General features: G+C 42.2%; 1 protein-coding gene across 2 annotated transcripts in view; it reads right to left on the bottom strand.

The window, feature by feature from the left end:
- Positions 1–16,248, bottom strand: part of ZRANB1 (zinc finger RANBP2-type containing 1) — a 40,187-nt gene extending 23,939 nt beyond the window's left edge. Inside the window, exons 1-3 of one of the 2 annotated variants that reach the window (XM_074158876.1) lie at positions 16,114–16,248; positions 3,132–3,229; positions 1,555–2,405 (exon numbers count right to left, since the gene is read on the bottom strand). In XM_074158876.1, coding sequence (XP_074014977.1) covers positions 1,555–2,368 — 814 coding nt within the window. In that variant the 5' untranslated portion in view covers positions 2,369–2,405; positions 3,132–3,229; positions 16,114–16,248. Of the gene's footprint in view, positions 1–1,554; positions 2,406–3,131; positions 3,230–3,858; positions 3,996–16,113 lie in introns of those variants that run through there. The other variant, XM_074158877.1, reaches the window with a different exon arrangement.
- Between the last annotated feature and the right edge of the window lie 6,601 nt (positions 16,249–22,849).

Genomic DNA, 22,849 nt, shown 5'->3' with positions numbered 1-22,849 from the left:
TACCTTCAAACTATTTTCATTTTTAAAGAACAAATCATTATTGCCTTAAAAGAATTTCTGTGAAGACAGTTTTGTTTCACATGCAACTGTATAGTCACAAGCAACATTAAGTACTTGCAAAACTCACGTTCTTAACTATAAATGCAACTACTCCCACACAGATTAAATCTGAAAGCGTGAAATATTTTAAGTAACATCAGAATAGTCAAAAAAAATCACTTTTGAAAAACAGAGGGAAAAAAACCCTAATATTTAATACAGTTGCTATTGGAATGCAAGACAGACGCTTGTAAGGCACGGGAACGACCTCCAACAATTGCTCTGGAGTATTCAAGAACTTAAGAAATACCATACAGAATCTCAATTGCTTCACTTCAGAGGGAAAAAGCACTGCGTGTCTGTTGGCATGTAAGGAGCTGAAGGTACCGGGAAATATTGCAAGATCTAACTATTCTCAAAAGAAAATGTGTTCTTCCAACTGTTCACACAACACAAAAATAAACTGGAATATTTATTAGCTCAGAGAAACCAAACCCATAAGAACATTGACATCTGATCCAATATATTAAATAAAGCAGCTCCACAAATTAGTTTTTCGGTTATAACCACTATGAAGTGACTTCAGGAAACATGAAGGAACAGTACGAGACATACTAGTAGTGCTAGAGTTTCAAATGAAGTGTTTTACTCTAAAAATAGTTGCGTATTTCAAGTGTTTAACCTGCTCGTACGCTGGGGCACAAGATATCTGCTTCTGGGAAGTTACAGGACAAAAGTAAACTCACAAGGTCAATAACTGAAGAAAACCCTGCTCTCACATGTCTCTGTTCTTTAACAGCATTGGGAGAATTATCCAGAATTTCCTTAGGAAAGCACTAAAATACAAAACAAAATTGGTATTTGAATTTTTTTGAAGCAGTTGACTACCAAAATACTTTCAGAAAGCCTGTAAACATTTACAGCACAGTATCTGTATTAACACAACATTATTACTTTCAAGGTCAGTATTACACATGCAGTTTCTTGGAGCTACATATTTTGGTGTTATTTTTAACATCTGACAGAGCATCTTGTACTGTTGCAAGCTCTACACTGTTTACAAATACTCCCAAGCTGCAGCTGCTGATTCTACTAGTGTATCTTGCCACAGCAAAAAAGAAAAGTAATTTTAGTTATCCAGTAATGGCATTTTTTACAGTATTATATGCATTACATTGTTCCATAGACTGGTTTTGTAATTTTTCCACCTTTCAACAACTACACAGAACAACAGGATTTGGTTACAAGGATATCCAATTCTACAAAAGGTCAAAAAAGTCCAAGCATAGTCAGGAAACACGTCTAACCCGTTGAGATTATGGATGAACTCTGCACCATCTCTTAGCGGGCGCTATTTAAGGAGCTTCTACATTTGGATTGCTTTTTAAAATTAAAATGCAGAGATTTAAAAAAAAAAAGTTTCAAAATCAAATGTTAAGTTTATGTTTTAATTCTTCATTCTCTCAAAATATTAACCACAAGCATAACAGTACAAGGCAGCAGCAAACAACTTACCAACGCAAGCGTTTAGAAACAGCCAGTCAGTCTTTTTCATCCTGTTTTTAATTTGCTTTAGTTTCTTGAAGTCCACTTCGAGTTCTTCCTTGCTGCCAACAGCTCCAGCCAATTCAATTCTTTGGAAGTCCATTTTCACATCAGATTCACGTTTGGTTGTAGGTGGCGATCTTCTTTGGCTATTACCACTACTACAGCTTCCTCTCCACCGAGCTCTGTCTTGCTCGTTTATGATCGAAGAAGCCTCTTCTGTGTCTGCCAGTTCTATTGCTTCGATGTTGTTGGGTCTGGGATGATCACACACGACACACTTCCTGGCCTTCGCCCAGTTTTCATATGTACAAACAGAACAAGTCCAGTGCTGAGCCCTTGTGTTTAGTTTATTTCTGTCATTGTATTCCTCACACGGATCAACAGAAAAAGGGACTGGTCTGGAACCAGAACCTGAAGACTGAGGAGACTCTGTGGGACTCCTGGTCCTGCGTTGAGACAAGCACTGAGTACACCTTATCGCTCTTGGCCAGTTCAAGTACGTGCACATGTGGCACGACCATTTATTTGCACTTTCCATACTGTAAGATGATTTAACCCTCGGTCTTGCACTAGAATCCGGACATATCAAAGGACTACTCCCTCCTTCAGTGCTCGTAGGATCCCAGTCTCTACCAATATCACTTGAACCACTCTTAAATGGATCTTCTGTGATAATTGTTCCACTAGGTCTCTGAGCACGACACATGGTACATTTGATTGCAGATGGCCAATTTTCATATGTACAATACTCACAAGCCCATTTAATTCCACGCTCTGTCATCGTGCACTTCTTGAAATGAACTGCGTCAGGCAGAAAGCTAAGTAATCAGAATACAGCATTAGTACACAACGGTTGCATAGAAGCTCTGTTTCTAAAAACAACAAAAAAAGTAAATTATATTTAACCCAGTTGACGTGTACTGCATCAAATATAAACTGGGCAATCGGGCAGTCTTTTTTTCTTGATACTATTAGAACATTCAGTGGGAGAAAAACCACCATGTAAAGGATAAGACTTGAGTTAACTGCATCTTAAATGCAGAGTTCAGGATTTCCTACTGCAGAAATGTCACTCCTGCATTTCTGGAGTTTCTTAAATTTGAGCAGAGGCTTCCAAAACAAATTCAGAAAACAGATACACACCAAGCACAGAGAATACTGGAGAAAAGACCAACAGGGCTACAGAAACAAGTGACAAATATTAAATTATTGAAAGAAAACTCAGTATGAGTACAGCAGTACAAGAAAAGGAACACAAAGTCTAGATGCTCTAGGATTTGGAAGGAAGGAGTGTTACCAGTGGGCAGCTATACAGTGAGTAAGCAGTTCCTTCGGAAAAGTAGGTGTAGGAGTTTACATAAAATGCATACATTTAATTGTACACATGTGCTTAACCAAGACTAGGCCTTGACTGTACATCACTCATAACAGCAGCGTTACGAACTTGAAATACCACTTGAAAGCAAGCACAAGGTGTGTGTGCTGACAAGCTAACACAGTATTTTCATTCTACAAACCCAGATTTCAATCCAATTCCAACTCACTTTTTCTCTAATGAAGGAGAGATTCTGTCTTCATGCTGGCTCAGACCTTTCTCTCAGATCGCCAAATACGAAGGATGAGACTAAGCAGATAACTATTCCTGTAAACAAAACGAAAACACACTCATTATAGGTTTCCTACTGGACCTGAGTAACCAGAAAGTTAATCATTAAATGCCACACCTACTCTGATGCTAATTTACTTGTTTAAACTCAGTCATGACCTGCTGAGACTAACATATAGAGTGGTTAAAATAAACCAGTATTTATAAAGAACCAGTTGCCATACAAGTGATCAATCTGCTAATGTAAAAGCACTAAATCCAAGCAATGTCAAACTCACACCAAAACATCTATAAACACTCTTACTGGAATGTGAAACAGTATGGGGAAGAAAAAAAACTTTGATCCCCTCCAGTTTGTGTAGAGGGAAAGGGCGAGGCAGGTAGATAAAGGACATAGAAAAAAAATATATACAGTCTATTTCCTTCCTTACCACAGAATCGTTACCCAACACATAAGACTCAATTATGTGCTATTTTTAAGCATGCAAAACTACTTAAAAATACAAATTTGTCATACCAAGTGACTGACTATTCTCATTCATCATATTTCAACTCTCTTGGCTAACAAAAACACCCGGAATCTAGTAAACAAGGACTGGGAAGAGAAGTCAGACAACAGGATCATATTCAAAACTAGACACATCAAACCAAAAATTAGTTTATACCTGTTCTCCAGTTAGGAAATGTTTAATGAGTTAATACATTCTTCACCAAAATACCTTCACGCACACCTTGCTCTACCAAGGCAAAGCTAAACGTCCACTTAAATTTGTCACCCTTGCTCCTACTATCGCCCTTCTCTGGGCTCCAGCAGGCAGCAGAGGATTTTTCCAGCAGCTCCACTCTGATCTATTCACCGTATCAGGTGGCTGCATGAATGAGGGGCTATCGCATGGCCAGGACCGAGGGGAGGCCAGGACTATCCTTTTCACCAGCGATCCATATTTATGCTGCGTGAAAGCAGATGAGCAATCAGGAACATGTAAAGCTTTCTCATAAAGCTGGGGTTCTAATATTACTTGTTTGAACAGCCTGCAGGAGCACTTCACTCCCACCTATACGTTATAAAACTGTGTCAGACTAAGGAATGTGCTGAGAAGGCAGTTGGACTTCCTACTACTTCCCCTCCACTGTTCGCTCAGAGAAGTCCATGCCCACTTGTAATGGGAAAAAAAAAAAAAAAAAAGGAGCAAGATCATACTAGGGTCCCTGTATCTGTAATAAAATAAGTGGAAAATACAAATATATACATATATATATACACACACATATACACACTCAAGAGTACAAAGTCAACTTGATTTTACCAAAGGCGACTTCATAAAGAAGACTTTTCAGAAACCTGGAGGAAAAACAGTTTCTCTACTCCACAAACAAACTAAAGCTTTGCCAAAACACCTCCTATACGAGTACACTATATGCTAAATTTATCTATTCCATTTGGTCAAGGCTTTTTTTTCCCCCCGAATTCCCAAAATAAGGTGGGGTTTTTTTATGACTTTTATCAACATTTCTGAATACGCTTATTCTCTCTATAAACAATAGAGAGTTTTCTGAGATATTCATGTTTCCTGGTTAGGAACTTAACAGAGTCAAACATGGTTTTCAGAAAAGAGAAGGAAGCAGCACACCATCCGTGCACCTGCCAACTGCCACCCACAGAACCACCAAGAGAAGTCTCCCTTGCCCTAAAGGACACCCAGAAAGTGGCTGTCCCACAATACTTCGATGCCCAATACAAGCTTGGGAATAATTTCTACCCAAGCAGAAACTGGTAGGTTTTCAGTAGGTGAAGTTTTTAATCAAAAACTACATAAGCATACAATGTGTGACGAAGCCCAAGAGGGATCTGTGACTGTAAACGGTGTCTTACCTGCCCTAGTTTTTAAAGCCTTAAACCCAGTGTTCCCATTGCAAGCCAATCCCAACCCACATTTGGGATGGGGCGAGAAAACAAAGCATCATCTGTTTTCCTGACATTCAGGCTGGGAAAGGAGATCACTGCTCAAGTCAAAAAGCAGCTGGTTAAAAAAATGATCTAAACAAATACTGAGATACTATTTATGAAACTAAATAGCACAGTACATACCGTGTTACAGAAAAGCTTTCCCATATATCATGAGATTAGGTTTTTAGCTGCAATTATTCTCTGTGCCCCTTAAAAAGCTAGATGCTTTCAGATAAAATTCTTAGAGAGGCTGAGCATCTGCAGCTTTGAAAGCCTCTGATAGGGCTCACTACCGCCGAACACGAGGCCTCAGGTTATTATCAAGTAAAGAATATAAAAAGGCTCAATGCAACAATGCAATTTCTCTTTTTTGATAGCTCTGCCAACATCCACTACAGCACAGCTACATGAGGAAATTTAGCACTTTCACAGATCAGGATTTTGGGTTTTTTTACTTTCCAGTCTTGGTCTGACCCCCAGCTGCACCCCAGCCCAGGGACACCAGAACCAGTTGATTTACTGGTGATACAGGATCACCATCCACCACTGAGCAGTCTGAAGCTTGTTACATTTTTTCAGAATTACTTCTTTGCCACCCTGTCTTCAAGTTAACTTGTTATTTTAGATTCTTCAGAGAGGAGAGGTTGAATCACACAGTACCTCCTCTTCCAGAGCAATAGCACAGCAGTGACTGGGAGGCGCAGGTGTGTGACCTAATGTCCAAAAAAGCATGAGCAGACAAGAAATTAAAACCCACTAAACTCCAAGCGAGTTCCAACTGATCAGTTTATACACTGTGCTAAATACCTTCTGGACAGACTACTAGAATAACTCAGTACACTAAAGAGGAGAATGTATTAATTCTGCTAAATCAAATGAAGAAAAATCAAAACATTATCAGACCTACTAAATAAAGTCAGACAGAAAAGGCCACCTAGAACAATCAGAATATTTTCTTCTGCTTTGTTTCAAGAATATTCTTCTTTTTAGGCACATGGGAAAATACGAACCAGCACAGAGAAATTGGGAAGAAATAATGAAGTCCTCAAATAACATTTTTATCACAGAATATATTACATTCCCCTCAATTTAGTTATTCCACTGTGTCCAGAAGTTTGTGGGTTTTTTTTCTCTGGCTCAAACAAGGAGCAATATGGAGCTCCATTTCATTAAACGATCAAGCTCTTCCCCGTAAAGAGGCCACATGCTGATTGAGACCAGTCTACGCTACGGATTTTTTGCTGGGATGGTTATGTCAGCAGCACATCTGTGCTGGCAGAAACTGTATGTAATTATACTGATCAAATCAGTGTTCCCACCTCCACTCATTTTGCCCACGTCTATGGATTTTCGAACAAAGTTAACTTTTTCTATATTTACAGGGAAAAGGGAGTTCAACTTCAGCCTTCGGCAAGACTTGTCAGGGAAGAGAGATCTCCTTTCCTTCCCCCCGCGATGTGGCCAGCCCTCTTAGGCTGCTCCAAAAAGAAAGGCAGGCTGGTTTATTTAGCTTTATTTTAAAACACTGAAGCAACTTTTCAGGGGAACAAAAGAAGCAGAAGCGTCTTGTTCTGAGAGAAAGAGCAGAATCTACTAACTTAACAGTTTGTGAGTATAGAAGTAACACCTTTCTCACATCCAATAACAAAAAGGAGTGAGTCAAAGCACGACATCAAACAGCAGCATCTTCACTGACTGCATTCTTCATGTATTATGAAATATGGTGTATTTAAATGTACATCTACCAAGAAAAAGTCTCAACCTGACAGCTGTAATTGCTCACTAACAGCTGGAGAATGTTGCTGTGAAGTTTATATATACATGACGGACAAATACGTTTTTAAGAAAAATTGCCTATGATTAACCCTGCATAACTTGACACATTTTCAGAAGTGTTCCCCCTGGTACGTCACTACCTCAAGTTCTCTTCCAATTACCCATAGAAAACTGGCATACTTCTTAGAAAAACTGAAGTTCATTCATACACAAATAAGCTTTCTAATTAAAGCTGTAAAAGGAAAACCTGTTAAAAATCACACATCTGGTTTATCACCTTAAACGGTTATGATAAAACACGCACTAGACTGAACTCAGACAGTTGTAGCTGGTTTTGTTCTGTAAAACTGCAGAACATTTTTTTAAGATGCACAAGGTGAATTTGAATCAACTGGTCACAACAGGAAACAAATCAGTGGTTTGATTTCACTGTTTCCGAACAAATACATTTATAAACAGCGTGGACTCTAACCAGGGTACCTTTGTAAAGTTCATATAAGCCCTACCAAGGGACTCTTCAAATAAAGATTTTGCCAGTTTTTAAAAACAGCCAGTAGGAAGGTCTAGAGGATAAAACAGTTCTATGCAAGCTCAAATCAAAAAGGCCAATTTGTTTCTTTCAAACTTGCAAACTCTCCGAAAACCTCCTCAATGACTTCTTACATGAGAAACATCACTATTTAAACTGGCTCAAATTCACTTTTGTCATCTGGGTCCAAGAATCCTTGTGAAGTATCAAGCTGTCAATACACTTCAACAAAAGCAACTTACATTTTTAAATAATACTTGGCAATAAATTTCAAGTATTAAGGATTGATTTTCACATGAAATTTGCCCTGATAAATTTTCTAAGATGGAATTTTACTGACACTTTCTTCTCTTAATTCACTTTCTTACTTACTCCACCTTCATCTCTTGGCTATTCTTGCATGACTGCTTTCTCAAGAACACAGCATGAGCCTCGACAGATCAGTACATTAAAAGCACAGAACTTGAACCCAGGCTTCTAGAGTTTGAAGGGAACTAACAATAAGTTCCATTGTCATCTCTGCAAATTAGTTTTAAAAAAATTAAGAACATTGACCTTGTCAATGAGACAACCAAATCAGATCAGCGTTGAATCTGGAAGCTTCGCAGTAAGGACAGTAACTATGTATTATAATAATGAAGGGAAAGATTACTGCAAAGTCATAAACGTAGAAGCATTTTCTGTATTGAACTGAACACTGAAGAAAGGAATCAACAAGTGAGCATAGTTTGCTTTGGTTGATAGGATAGTTTGTTAAAAATGAAAAGATACTGTCCCAAATTGATCAGCAAAAAGGAAAAAATTCTCTGTCATGTCAGGAAAAGAGCATTTAAATCCTTTTCTGCGAGCTGCTCTGAGGTGGGATATTTTGCTTATGAAATTTTTATTTTTTTAAAGACAACTAGGTGGCTATTTGCAGTACAGACAGTAGGAACTGGTCTCAGACTGCAGCGATCATTGCAGAAACTCCCTTCTTCTAAAATACAGATAAAAAGCAAGAACTGTGTTGGGAGACGGAGGGTTTTGTCAAACTACTTTATCCTTCCCATCCTCAGCCCAGTAAGAGCACTGCTCTCGAAACATGCACCTTTGCCCTTCATTTGCTCCCAAAAACATGGAGAACAGGAGGAACATTGCTGTCTTAAGAGTGGCATCGAGTTAAGATTGGTACAAGTCTTAGTTCTATTAAGGACCAAATCATTGCTGTGTAAATCACAACACAATCTACAAACTGTAACATTAACGGTGCATGACAAAAGAAAAACTGAAAATATTTTAGTTATAGCTGAGTAGCTATTTACAATCAGTATGTTAAGTGAGTTTCAACATACTTTTTTTCCAGTTTTCACAGTCTAGGCTGCCAACAAATACTCTGTACTGCAGATTTTTAGGTATGACCTTCATTACGTACAGCTTTTCATCTACTCTTATAAGCAGGCAATTAGTTAAAATCCAGAAGAGTTAATCTTTCACAAAGAAACACAGTGCAAGAAATGCAGCTCCCTTCACCAACAAAAATTCTCTGATAAAGTAGTTACTTTTGAAAACATTTAGAAATCTTTTCATTGGGTGACTTCTGAAAAGCTTCATTTACATACAATTAATAAAAAACTGGTTTCATTTTTATTTATGGATTCATATCTCATTTCAAAGCATCTTAAGTCTAGTTTATTAGGTATTTATTGTATTCAGAAGAATTATGCTGATTTTGCTTCAGCTTTCTTTTCAGTATTCTATTCACACTTCCAATCCAAGTGCTATCATTTCAAATAAACCTTAAAGCCTGACTTTGCATAAGCAAGAGAATTTATATGCAGTTTTAATGCAAGAGGACACCTAGTTTTGCAAATGTTCTATGCAGGAAGAAGTCAAACATTCGGGAGGTTACAGATCTTAGGAGACATCTGTAATACAAGTATTGACAATGAACTTCAGGTTAGGATTTAGACCTAAAAATAAACACACTCTCCTGCAAAAGCTGAAAACTCATCACGGAATTAACAGATATTTGACAATACTAAACATTCACTCTTCCTGCTGTCTTTTGTTATTTTGCTGTTTATCCCTAGAAACATTTTTGTGCTCTGTACTACAGTTAACGCTGCGACGTTAACTTGCAAAGTACAAGTCTCCATTTTATTTGTTACTCATCTCAAATGGGTCAAACTACATATAGCTCTGTTAAATTTGTAACTAAAAACTAGGAAAACCCTAACTGCTGAAAACAACCTATAAAAAAAAAAAAATAGCAGTTTGCAGTTCAGTCCTCTTTCTTATTTTTGTACAGTTACATTTTTCAGGGCTTTTTTTGGTTCTGTTTAAACCCAATTAAAAGCAAACAACTATTTAGATGAGACGTTACTAGACATTAGAATGAACTAAATACATCTGCTTACTTAGAAACCAATACCATTTGGGAGAAAGGGAGTAAGCAGATCAACACTTACATAATACACAGCATCTCCCCCACAATACTAATCAAAAACCAAGCAAGTGACTCAAAATAATGAGCTATGGTAGAATATTTGCATAAATACAGCCAGCGACGTTTAATTAATGTGATCATCATGAACAGTCAGCAACAGATGAATACTGACTCAAGGTAAGATGTACAACACGTAATAAAACACAACAGAATTGTTAAAACTTCCATTTTTAAGACACTCGCATTGAACAAAGTACACAAGTTGAACAAGAGGATTCTTTATAAAAGCCGAGGTCAAATACAAAAATACAGTTTATCTGTGTTTGGACTATAAGCCTAAAACATGCGCCTCAGTTTTTGTTTAGAACTCAGCCATCCTCACACAAGATGAGGAAAACCAGATGTCATGCTCTGAACAAAAACACACTGTGGAGTCAGACATCAAAACTTTGAAACACTTAAACCTGTCCAACAACCAAGGAACATTATATTAAAACTTGTACGTTTGACATTCAGTTCTAGCAATTATCCTCTGGACCTCCTCAATGCCGGCTGACCATAAATTAGATCGTGGGTAGATGCTGACAGTCACCATTTGGTGGAGAAAAACCACCTGCCTCCCGATGGAGCAAGGAACACACACTCAACATCAACTATTCTGGAGGTCCCTCCTAATTAATGGCAAACCACCTTCGGATACAATTAAGAACACCTTTGGTATACCCATTTGAAATTGGGCTATATTTAAGGCAAATTCTAGTTCAAATAAGCCATACAAGATACACTCTTTTTATCTAGCTCTTGCTAAGATACTGGCAAGACAGTAAAATATCAAATAAATAAATAAAAAAAAGAGAAAGAAGCAAAAATGCTATTATCACAGTACATAAAAAACACTGCTGTGTATGTCATCGCTTAACATAGTGCAAAGAACTATCAAATATCACAGGGAAAACAAATTCAAACTCCTTTTAAAGAAAGAGTGATCTCAGTTCATTTTTTTAAATCACCCTTTTTTTTTTTTTTAACCTTACGATTATTAATCTGTATTTTGCTCATGATACGTACCCAACAACTCCAAGTTAATCACTGCAAGGTACTCTGAGCTGCTAAAAATTTTCAGAGTAACAGCTCTAAACCAGCAAACCTTCTGCTTTTGGGGGGAATAACTTTCTGCTGGAGACAACACTCAACAACCTTCTTTAAATAAAAAATTTCAAAAAGCCATGAGGTGACAATTATTTTTATCCCTGCCAAGCTAAACAGTAATGGGGAGGTCAAAAAAAATGTAAATAGTCCAGCAGACCATCCCAACCCTTCGGCAAGATAAAAGTTAGCTTCTCAACAAGCACACACTAAGGGGAAGCCTTTGTAGCCAAAATCTAAACCCACAGGCCCATCCGATAGAAGGCATAAACGACAGCGTTAAGACACCCAGTACAAAGTAACTCTGATTTATCACAGTAGCGTGAAGTAAAAAGAAAAGAAAAAGCCCGGCATGAAAACACGTATATATTCAACACTTCTGGAAACTGCAGCAGATTAAGGCTCAGACCTGTAGCTGAAGCTGTTTCAGGGAGTATTCAGACTAATAAATATCCAGCTGTCTCTGCTGAATCCCCACTTCGATACTGGGAAGACGAATGGAGACAGAAGAAATACTTTCAAGCCCATTAGTCTGAAAGAAGAACAACACTCACACAATGCGCTAATGCACTTACAGTCTTTGCAAACACAAGAAATAAGACTCTCATAAACCGACAATCACCTTCACAAACGAAATTTCCTATTTTTTGCTAGAATTATCCACAGTTATTGATTTACGACAGTGATTTGTCCTCCCAGATAATCAACTGACTGTGCACCAACAGCCACATGGCTTTCAAGTGAATGGACCTACAAAAGTACATGAAACTTCAAAGCCACTAAAAGATTATTTGATCATAATAGTTCTAATCTACTGAAAACAACACAGACCACTCAAGTTTATTTTTCTTTCCAGAGTCACGTAAACCGCAGTTCAGACAATTTTCTTTAGCTCAGGAAAGCTAACTCCTGAATAGCTAGAAGACAGCAGAACACCAGCAGAACATAACTTACATGTTTCTTAACGTCTGCAAACTCCCCAGTAACTTGGGAGTTTTTCTGTTTCATTAAAAACAGCTACTCAAGACTACCTGCTAAATGAAATCCAAGTCAAAGAATCACAAGGAGGATTTTTAAACCTTACCATTGGTTTGCAAAAATAATGGCAAACATAACCTGAATAAAACATCGCTGTGTCCTGGCTTCTGACATGGTGAGAGGAATGAGAAGAAGGAAAAAAAAAAAAAGAAAAAAGTGAAAAGACTTCAGCCTTCTTGCTCACCAGTGACAGCTTCAGAAAGAAGTCCTATTTACACTTACCAAAATAGACCCGGGTCCATCCTTCCAGTCCCCCCATCCCCTGGACAGCAGGTCACACGTCTGGTGTTGGTTTTTTACCTAGTTCTCATGACTTCAAGTATTTTCAGCTCAATTCAGAGCTCAGCCTTAAAGACAGAGGTAAATCCTGTGCCTTCTCCAGCATTTGTCTTAGAAGTCCTAACTTTCATTAATTTAAAATGCACATGTGAATACAAGCAAAATTAACAGCCACTCTCAGCAAAAAAAATATTCCACCTTACTAGAAATAAAAAAAAAAATCACGGTGCAATAGTATCCTTGTTTTAAGAACAAGCAGAACACATTATATCAGGATAAATTCAAATAACCAAAGGGAAAACTGCCAACTTATATATCTGCTGGGCAGTAAAAGGTGGGAAAAGGGCTGCAAACTTGGCTGCTTCGTAGGGAAGATGCTCTACATGTACCACCACTCTTGCCAACGTATTACCCCTCCATGGTCCTTGTTAAAAAATCTACCATTCCTCCTGTTTTCTTGAACCAAGGTCTCCCTATTGGCCCCCTCTTGAAGACAGTTCCTTCTTCAAACGTCACTGCACTCATTCCCTGATCCACCCCCTCCACACCTCTCCTCTCTCCGGTCTCCACCAAAATGAGTTTTTTCATAAATGGGACAGCAGCAGAGGAAAAAAAAGCTGGTTTGAAAAACACCAGGCGGAGGATAGAACTCCAGTTTGACTACAGAGCTTCTGAAAACCTGCCCATGCCACAAAACAAGGAAATACAGAATCATCCATATTATTATAGATGAACGTGTTCTCAGAATTGATGAAGTACTACAATTCGCATTTTAAAGTATGTTAACTGTTAGACACCAAAGAGAGAACAGTCCTATTAATGATCTTGTATTTCAAGAAAGTTCCAAAAGAATTAACTGCATTCATATAAGAAGCGTGCTTCAGCAATTGATGGAAAAATGAACACAGCCACAAAATCAATCCGAGTCTGTGCAAGTTCAAGCAATGTCAGCTATGCAAGAAGTGCTACGAAAAAGAGTAAGTACCAGGAAAGCGTCTGAACTAGAAGACAGAAGTCTTCTTTTTAAGGTATAACAAATTCCATTACACTGACATTACAAAGTTATAATTATCTGTTATTTAACTGATTTCACCAAGCTATGCCATTTGACAACTGAAGTGGTAAGCTCTTCATCAGCTGCATTGAAAAATATTCTCTTTGCAACTTTGCCTCATTTCCCTCTTCATATGTAGTACTACTAAAAAAAAAAAAAATAAAAATTAAGAACTCTGTTACAGCTAAGCCAGCCATTTTCAGCTGCCAAACTAAAGTTTAGTTCCATTTTAGAACCGGGAGTCTGTGGATCATAATTCATGCAGTTAAAATGAGGATTACTTGTTGACATAAATTTTGAACAGCTCAAAATAACCCAGTCTTCAAATTTTGGGAGGGGGAGGAAGAGGCATGAGATTACTGACAGAACGTGCAGTTGCCGTTTAAATGCTTTGCTGCGATTAGTATATGGCGTATCGCGATAAAGTATGTATTGATTTAAAGTTCTGCACAATTCCAACCCAGTGCAAAACTGATATGGCAAAGAGAAACTGGAAAGAGAAGTGTTAAGACCTAAATTAATACCACATGAAGGAGCCAGTAAATCTCACATTAAAGTGCCTGAGAGTACATTTGATTATTTGATTGACTGTATTAAAAATAACCTCCCATACAATCAGTAAAGTATTTTTCTACTTACACTTTTGACTTATTTACAGATCCATCTTGCAAAGAACACCAAAGATGGATGGGATTTCCTGTCCCCAGGGAATGTACATATCAAGTGATGGACAATTAGAATGGCCATACACAAGTCTAAATAAGACTGAAAATGTTGCCTTGACCAACTTTGCATTTTAACTAGTCTCCAATTTAAGGCATGCTTCTGTGATGAATCCCATTGATGCTTTTATGCCACTCAGCATTCCAATTAAATTAATATTTTTAATTATACTTCTGAGAAAATGCTAATGGCTACAACTCTACAATACCAGATTATAGCCTCATCAGTCATCTCCATCTGCCTGTCCTTACTTAAGCGGCATAAGACAAGTAAAGGTAATAATTTCTTTTTTTCTTCAAGAGAATTACACCGCATTAAAATTAGTTTCACAAATCCTACAAAACGTAACACATCCAAAAGCATTATTCTCTTTTAATGCTGTGACAGACTTAAATCAGAAGTGATCTTTTGCATATGACACGCTAGACTCTGCACGGCGAGACACCAATTCAACTTGGCCTTCAGAAGGAGGCAAATAAAGGTGTTCCAGAACACCTCCTGCTGCTTACCTGCTTCCCCCATCTCTGAGTAACCACTGAGAAAGGAAAGGAAAGAAAATTAAAAAAGAAATGGGCTTCACAAATCTCTTCTGCAGTCATCAAACACCAAAAAAAAAAAAAAAAAGGAAAAAGAAAAAGAAAGAAAAGCAAGACTAAGCACAACAAATCTCTCCTGAGCTACTTTTACAAGGTTCTGCTCTCACCAGAAGGAGCTTTAACACAGTATGGGTTACAGAAAGGAAGAAGTTATGGTATTACACAGAAGACATCTCACCTTTCAATTTCTGCATCAACAAACCTATCAATGTGTTAAACTCACACGCCAGTTTCACCACTGATGGCACAGCAGGTAGCTGGTGAGCAGAGACTGAACAGCCCAGCACAAAGCCTGTCACACAACCATTTGTTTACTACATCGACTCCCAAGAATTCTAGAAAAAAGTTGCCATTATTGTTATCACCGAAAGTCACCGCAGCAACAAAAAGTTCTCAGCAGCCCTGCTGTGTCTGCCAGGCAGGAGACCCAGAGTAATTTTCTCCCATCATTTCTCCCACCCGCTGCTCCGGGGAAGAGTGGGGAGCCCGCTGGGGATGCTGTCCCAAAGCAGGGTGGTTTACCCAGTGGGCCAGACTCCGATGGCCTGGGTTGAGGGGTGGAAGGGACTCCTTTAGTCATCCCAAAGGAAGGGCCGCCAGACACCTCAGTGACCTCCGCAGAGAAGTTTACCTTCTCCTGGCTGGGAGCTGCCGCAGTCAGGGATCGGGAAGGTAGAGTTAGAAAGGCACTGGAAGCGTTCGCCTAACTACTTAACCCAACTTTTTCTTATTAAAAAAAAACCAAACAACAACAACAAAAACAAAAAACAAAAACAAAACCAAAAAAAAAAAAAAAAAAAACCCCAAACCAAACCAAAAAAAAACCAAACCACCACAAACTTCAGCTCGCAATAACAAGCTCGATTTTGAAATACTTCCCACGCCGTACTTTATTTCTGCTAAAGTACCCACAATACCTGAGATTGTACTACAGGCGATATCATGGAAGTTCTGCTCTCCAAAACACACAGATCCAAGCAAGCGGCTCCCATCAACCTATTCTACCACGGCACACACACCAAACCAGCCATATAGGTCCAAAAAGCATTTAAAAAGCTGGGGGGGGGGGGTGGGGGGTGTTGAAGTGGGAGGCAGCAGAGGCGTGATCTCACCCCGGCAGCCCGGGGTGCTGCAGCCCCGCATTCGGAGCGGCGGCCCCCGGAGAGAAAAAAAAAAAAAAATCAGAGTTTCCTGCCTTTGTACCGACACTCTCGCCGCTCTGAGAGGGTTCTCCGAAAGCACCAAGGCTGCCCGCCGAAACGACCCCCCCTCCACTTCCCTCAGCGGGGCCCGAACCGACCACAGAGGAGCCGACTCCCCAACACCGCCCCTCGCCCGGGCCCCCGGCGGGGGGCAACCGGCCTTTCCCCCCCACCAAGCCCCCGGGGAAGGGAGAGGGGCTTTACCTCACCACCACCGCCGCCGCCGGGAGCCGTCCCTCAGGTTCGGCGCTGGATGATACCGCCACCGCCCCCCCCCCTCCCCCCCGGCCCGCTGGCTGCGGCGTCCTCTCCCCGCTCAGGACATGGTCTCTCCCAGCGCGGCCGGCTGCCGCGGCGGCGGGCGCTCCCACTCGGCGCGGCGCGGGGGGGGGGGGGATACGGGAGGGGGGAGGGGGCGGGGGGAACCTCTCGCCCCGCTCCCCGGGCTCCTCTAATGGCGGCGACTGGAGCGGCCCAAAGCAAAATAAACCCCCATACGGCCAGCGGCCCGCACGTCAGCCCGGCCTGCCGCCCTGCCCGCCGCCCATTGGCCGAGCCCGCGCCTCCCCTTTCGCCAATGGGCGCGCGCCTCTTTGGGCAGAACGGGTGATGTCATCCCTGCCTCTGGGGCTCCGGGCTGGTATGGAGGCGGAGAAGGGGGGGGGGGGGCGGCGGGGAGCGCCGGGGTTCGCCCCGCACACACACCCCTCGACGAGCCCCGCCCACCGCCGGGGACCGCCTCAGGCAGGGCGCGACCCCGCCACCTCCGGGCGACCGGTAGCGGCCCCACTCGAGGCTGCAGGGGACGCACGGGGACCCGCTCCCGGACACCCTCGCAGCCGTTCCCGCACACGTTGCTCGGCCCTCCCCCCCCCCCCCCCGCAGCTGCCCACCTTCCCTCACACGCACCCTCAGCCTCCCCCCGACCCCCCCCCCTCCGTAGCCGTTCCCTCAGAAACACACTCTCGGGGCCATCTCAGCGGCCTCCGCGCTAGCCCCTGGCAGGGCCCTCCCTGAGGCAAACCTGGGGAGCCACCTCGGTCAGCAGCATCGGGGAGAAATGGAGGGGCTGGGTTGGGGATGGAAACGGGACCGTCCGCTTGGCTGGACATCCAGGGTCACGGGTGGTGTGTCGACATCAAGTTCCCCGTGGAAATAATCCCTCATAAAAATCCCCCCTTGCACATGGCCAGACAGCAGCCCGCAGAAGTGCCACTTCTGTGGCCACCGATCCTTCCAGTGGCCTGACGGAAACATCTCCTGCATATGATAAGTAAAATGGCAATGGAGGGTCTCACCTGGACTCTGCAGGCCCCGGCCTTTTGTAGATCCCCAGTCATTCCTTCGGTTCTTCCACAGCAAAATATTTCCCTGAGCGCTGCTAAGAAATAAACACTGATGATTTCTTCCACATGTCAGTTCTGGCCGTTCCTGACCCAGTGTGTGAGCGTGTGGGGTTGGAGTTGGGGAATGTTTGTAGAATCACAGAATTATAGAATGGTTTGGGTGGAAGGGACCTTAAAGCCCCTCCAGTGCCACCCCCTGCCCTGGGCAGGGACACCTCCCACCAGACCAGGTTGCTCAAAGCCCCATCCAGCCTGGCCTTGAACCCCTCCAGGGATGGGGCAGCCACAGCTTCTCTGGGCAACCTGGGCCAGGCTCTCACCACCCTCACAGCAAAGAATTTCTTCCTGAGATCTCGTCTAAATCTCCCCTCTTCCAGTTTAAAACTGTTCCCCCTCATCCTGTGGCTCCCCTTCCCCATCAAGAGTCCCTCCCCATCTCTCCTGTAGCCCCTTTAGGGACTGGAAGGGGCTCTAAGGTCTCCCTGGAGCCTTCTCTTCTCCAGGCTGAACCCCCCCAACTCTCTCAGCCTGTCCTCACAGCAGAGGGGCTCCAGTCCTTGCAGCATCTCCATGGCCTCTTCTGCCCCCACTCCAACAGGTTCACCTTGGCCTGAAGGACTCTTCAGCCAAGCAGTGGTTGTGCAGTCCAAAGCCCATTTCTCTTGTGGGGGGAAAAAGCCAGCAACAACCATTCCACCAGCCCTTGGGGTCAGTCCTTGTGCTGGCTATATAAAATCAGTTTTTTTGCTTTCTCCTCCAAAATTACCAGTCTCCATCTTCCTTAAGCTGCTCTCGTAGGCTCACTGACAGAAAAAGCATATTTGGCTCTCTCTCTTCCCACTTCCTTGCTCTTCCCTCTTCCTTGCTCTTCCCTCATGGGCCTTACATCACTTGATACCTGACTGGGGTTTTTTCCCCTCAGTTCCTTTTTATTTCAGGCTCTCTCAGATGTTCTAGTCCTTTTAATTTCCACGGTTTCATTCCCCATTCCCAGCCGAGGTGATAGAGGGGACTCTGTTAGCTAATGCCTCGGGCCAGGTGTTGCATGGGGAAACTTGTCCTCTTCTGGCCAGCTGGATCCATCCCTTCTCGTTCAATCAGCATAAAAGACAAGCACCTGAGATGTTCAAACAGCGATGCCTTGTGCTAGAGAAAATCCCTTTGTCCAGCAGACAAACATCTTGGAGTGAGGACAAGCAAAATGTAATTACCCGTGGAGACCGAAATAGAAATTTGTCTCCATTTGCGATTAAATTAGTTCCCTATAAACATCAAAAAAAAAACTGTTGGGCGGGAGGATAACGTGATTTGTCTCTCTCAGACTAGTTATTTACTAAATTCTCTGACTCCACTTGGGCCCCAGTCTGCATTTTGGGAAACATCCCAACAATTACATATATTTATCTATAGAAAAGATGGGGACAACTGTATTTTTTTTTTTTTCCACACACCCACATGTAAGATCCAGATGAACTCAGATAAGTCACGTAAAAGAAATATTCCTTATTTTAAGGAATCATGCCATCTCTGTGCTTAGAAATAATTCAGGAATTGTATCCCTTGCTCGTGGCATCTTCGTGAGATGATGGAAGAGCTGTCACGTCAGCGAGCAACAAGTAGGGGGTAAATCCTAAATGCTGCCACAACCGTACGACAACGGGAAATTTCCAGAAATAACCATTATAGCTTAGACTGCATAAAAAGATATGAAAATAAAAGGGATATGTAATTTGATGTAAAAAAAAAAAATCACTTCAAATTCTTCCAGAATATTTCCTAAACCTGTCAGAAAACCCTTTGGTGATCATGGAAACATATTTTAAACAAAACACAGTGCACTGCAGCACGTTAGGAGCATTTCACAAGGCAGAGTAGAGCTTTAAGGAAGCTTGACTTGTACCATTTCAAAGACTCTTGTTGTATAGCTAAGAAAATATCACAACCAACTGAAAAAAAAAATATTTTTGAAGAATTTTAGAAGCAATTGATTTTTTGTTGTTCTGCAGAACAGAAGCATTTTCCAAGCAATGAGACAGGTACCTGTATAAGTGTATGAAGGCAAACACATGGGGTAACATTGAATTTGAAAATAGTCGCCGGAGATTTTAGTTTCAAGAGTGAATCCTGGCCACACCTCCAATCTACCAGACAGGTTTTTGATGTTGGCGACATCATTCCGAAGGCCATGACGTTGGCTTTATCCCAAAAACCTGCTGGCATCTCCTGCCAGGTTTACCTTGCAGGAGTTTGCCATTTGTTCAAGACTTATACAATGAAACACAATAGGAATGACCTTTCAAACGGTTTAGAACATTGATGTTTACACGTATATTTTATCCAATAATAGCTTTCAGACTTCCAATTTGGAGAGAAATCAAAATCTACGTGACTTGATAACCCAGTTCTCCATAGATTTGGTACTTGATCATCTTTTTCTTTTCTAAATGTCAGAAAGATAATTCTATTTTTGTTAGAGGCAGCAGAAGTTGAATGCAAGTACTAATTTCCTATATTCCACCCCAAATTTTAATTTTATTCCACCAGTTTAAGGACAGATTTTAACTCTCTAGTAAGGAATTTGGAACAGTCATACTCGTTTGACAGCTTAATACGTTATTTTGGGAACTTTGCATTGCGGAGCTGAATCCACTCCTGCCTTGGAGATGATGTGTCTCCACTAACTGGGTGTGCAACTGCCCTCTGTAACTCAGAATAAACCTGTAGCAAAACTCTGCGCCATCCTTCACATCTAAAAAATGTAATTTGCACACATATATCTTCCAGCTTTCTTTCTCCCCCCCCCCCAACTTTTCATCATAAATCCCTGTTCCTCTAACACCCGCTGCTTTCTCTCCACCTTCCCCAGCATCCTGGGGCTCTCCAACCTCCTTTCACCCCTTCCAGTTCCTCTAGAACAAGAAAGAGCCGCAGATTCGATGACATCCAAACGGCACACACAAATTATGGAATTTTCACAGAAATATTGGTGGAACCCAGCTCAGAAACCCACCTGGTCCCTGCCCCTTCTCAGCCTGGAGCTGCACCCCTGGAGCCCCAGAGGCAGGAACCCTTTGTGCCTCAGAGGTGCCAGCCTTGCTGGCAGCCAGCGAGGCAGATGGCTGGGAAGTTCCCTTCCTTTTCTGCACAGAATTTATAAATTTAGGCTGTTTTTCGGAACCACCCGGCACTGTAAATTACCTCTATCTCCTATGAAACAAGAGCACTTTGCACCATCCAGCCTTACAAGCCGCCCTGTTTCTGCTGTCCTGGTGCTTGCTGTTAGTAAAAGGTTTTTTTCCCTCAGCCCTCCCTGACGTCTCTGTTCTGATTCACCCTGCTTGTAACCGAGCGAGCGATACCAAAAGCTATAATTAGAAAGAAAACATTCGCAGTAATGTATTTCTAGATGTTGCATGGAATAGCTGGGGGGCTCGGGGAAGCAAAAATTATGTTTCAGGTGAGCAAAAAGACAAATACCAAGATTATTTTACCCTGGCGCGGAGTGGTTTTGTGCTGCAGCAGAACCGCCTCAGCTCGAGCGCAAAGATTACAGCTCGTTAGTGATGTGTAAGTGCAGATCTGGCTCTTAGGTAATTCTCTTTACCCTGGTAACTGCTGGCTCTCCGGCAGAGCGCTGCCTCCCATTAGGCGATTCATCCTCGGCTCATCCAGGAGCGCAGACGGACGTGCTCCTCCGATGGTTGTTTCTCACCCGCTGAACTTTGAACACGCCGAACTCCCCACTCGCACCGGCTCCTCCAATCCTGCTCTCGCTGTTGCTTTATTCAGCGTTTTCAGGCTTTTTGTGATCAAGGAAGATTCGTAACTGAGCTGAAACGCTTAGATAAAGGGTGAAGAATGGAAATGCACAAAAATCCAAAGGAAGCACAGTTTTTGAAGCTATTGAGAACAGGGTATTATAAATGGTTGACTGATTCGTTACCATTTTCCCATCCTCTCTCTGAAGCAGCCTCAGCCTTCACACCCAGTAAATCTCATACTTGCAGCTCTTTTTCCTATTTTAGTTTGAAATATAAAAATACTCAACTGTAGCTAGATCTCTATCCAGACGGGGATGAAGTCAGAGAAGGCACAGTGTCCTGACCAAATCCGTTCTTCTCTGCCACAGCTGCTGGGGTTTTTTCCAGGCTGCCACCCTGAGACCTGTAAACGAGCTTTAAATATTCGCAGCTGAGCTCTGGGCAGGGAGGGAAGGCAGGGTCCTTCCCTGTGACCACCACATGCTCCCAGTTGTGATGGGGGAGCTACTGTCCTCACAACTCATGGCTGCATCCGGTGGAAAACGGCTTTGCTCATTCTTACCAATTCTGTTGGCTCAGTTTTCAGCCATTTCTCAAAAAAAAACAAAACAAAACAAAAAACATCCTTCAGAACATATTTTCAGAGTCACAAGTTTTCTTCTGACTTCCCCAGGGGCTTTGCGCTGAGAAGGGATGTCATGCATGTGCATTAAGTCCTTCTCCTTTTTGTCCTTTTTTACTACAAGAAAAGTAAAGGTTTATCCCACACCCTGAGCCACCAAACACATCGGGACAGGGAAAGGAAGGAGAGAGACGTGGTCCCCTCTGCCTCGCTGTCTGTACCCCCCAGGAAGAGGTACCCATCTTCTCCCAGAGGGCAGCCAGAGGTAGGAGCAGCTCACATTGCACAGCAAAACACTCACTCGTGCCTTCCTCCTCTTCATCAGGCTGCCTTGTTATGGTTTGAGAAACCAACAATAATTTATTGTCATTTAGACAATTATTCTCTCACCCCATGACCCCTCCCCACCCAGGAAGGGGAATCGGAAAAAACAAGGAAACCCAAAGGGTTGAAATATAAACAGGTTTAACAGAATAATACTAAATAATTAGCAGTAATAACACTAAAGAACCAATATTGATCCTGATAGCAATATAAAATTCGCAAGGACTATACTCAGCCCATTCCATCACAGGAAGCCGTGCCCTCCCTGCAGGGACAGCCAATGTGGGACACTGCGAGCGCTCTGGCTTCGGGAGGAAAGGAAGGGCTCAGGACTCCAGTACCTGGGCAAGGAGTTCTCAGGATGGCAGCCATCAAGGAATAGAGAACTTTGAAGCAAACTTTCTAATTTATGTTGAATGTGACGCTTATGGTACAAAATAACCCTGTTGGCAGCTTGGGTCAAGAGCCCAGGTCTCACTCCTCCTTGTCCCCACACCTGGTGAGCTCAAAAACACCGAGACCTTGAAACCCACGTACCAGAGCTGGCTATGTAGTAAATATTTTCTCAAATTCAGACACTAGAATCTTCTAAAAGTGAGGTTTTCCCAGGCATTAGAAGATAAATTAGTCCTGTGTCACTCAATCCAGGACACTGCCCTGCTGTAAAAGCACCGAGGCTCTCCATGGGGCCAGCGATGGGCACCTCGCACCTCTCCAGGTGGTGTGGGCCCAGCAGAGGTGGCAGTGGGGTGTGTGATTGTTTTAGGGACAAAACAGCTAGGAAAGGTAGAGAATAAACACCCAGAGTGTGCAGAAACATGACAAAACTATGTATTGAGTTGTTATCTCCTCAATCTCTTCAAAACGTATTCCAATAGCAAAAAGTG

Source organism: Numenius arquata, chromosome 15 (genome assembly GCF_964106895.1).
Source record: "Numenius arquata chromosome 15, bNumArq3.hap1.1, whole genome shotgun sequence".
Lineage (NCBI taxonomy): Eukaryota > Metazoa > Chordata > Aves > Charadriiformes > Scolopacidae > Numenius > Numenius arquata.
Note: the sequence above shows the minus strand (reverse complement) of the source record. Positions and strands in the feature narration are given on the sequence as shown.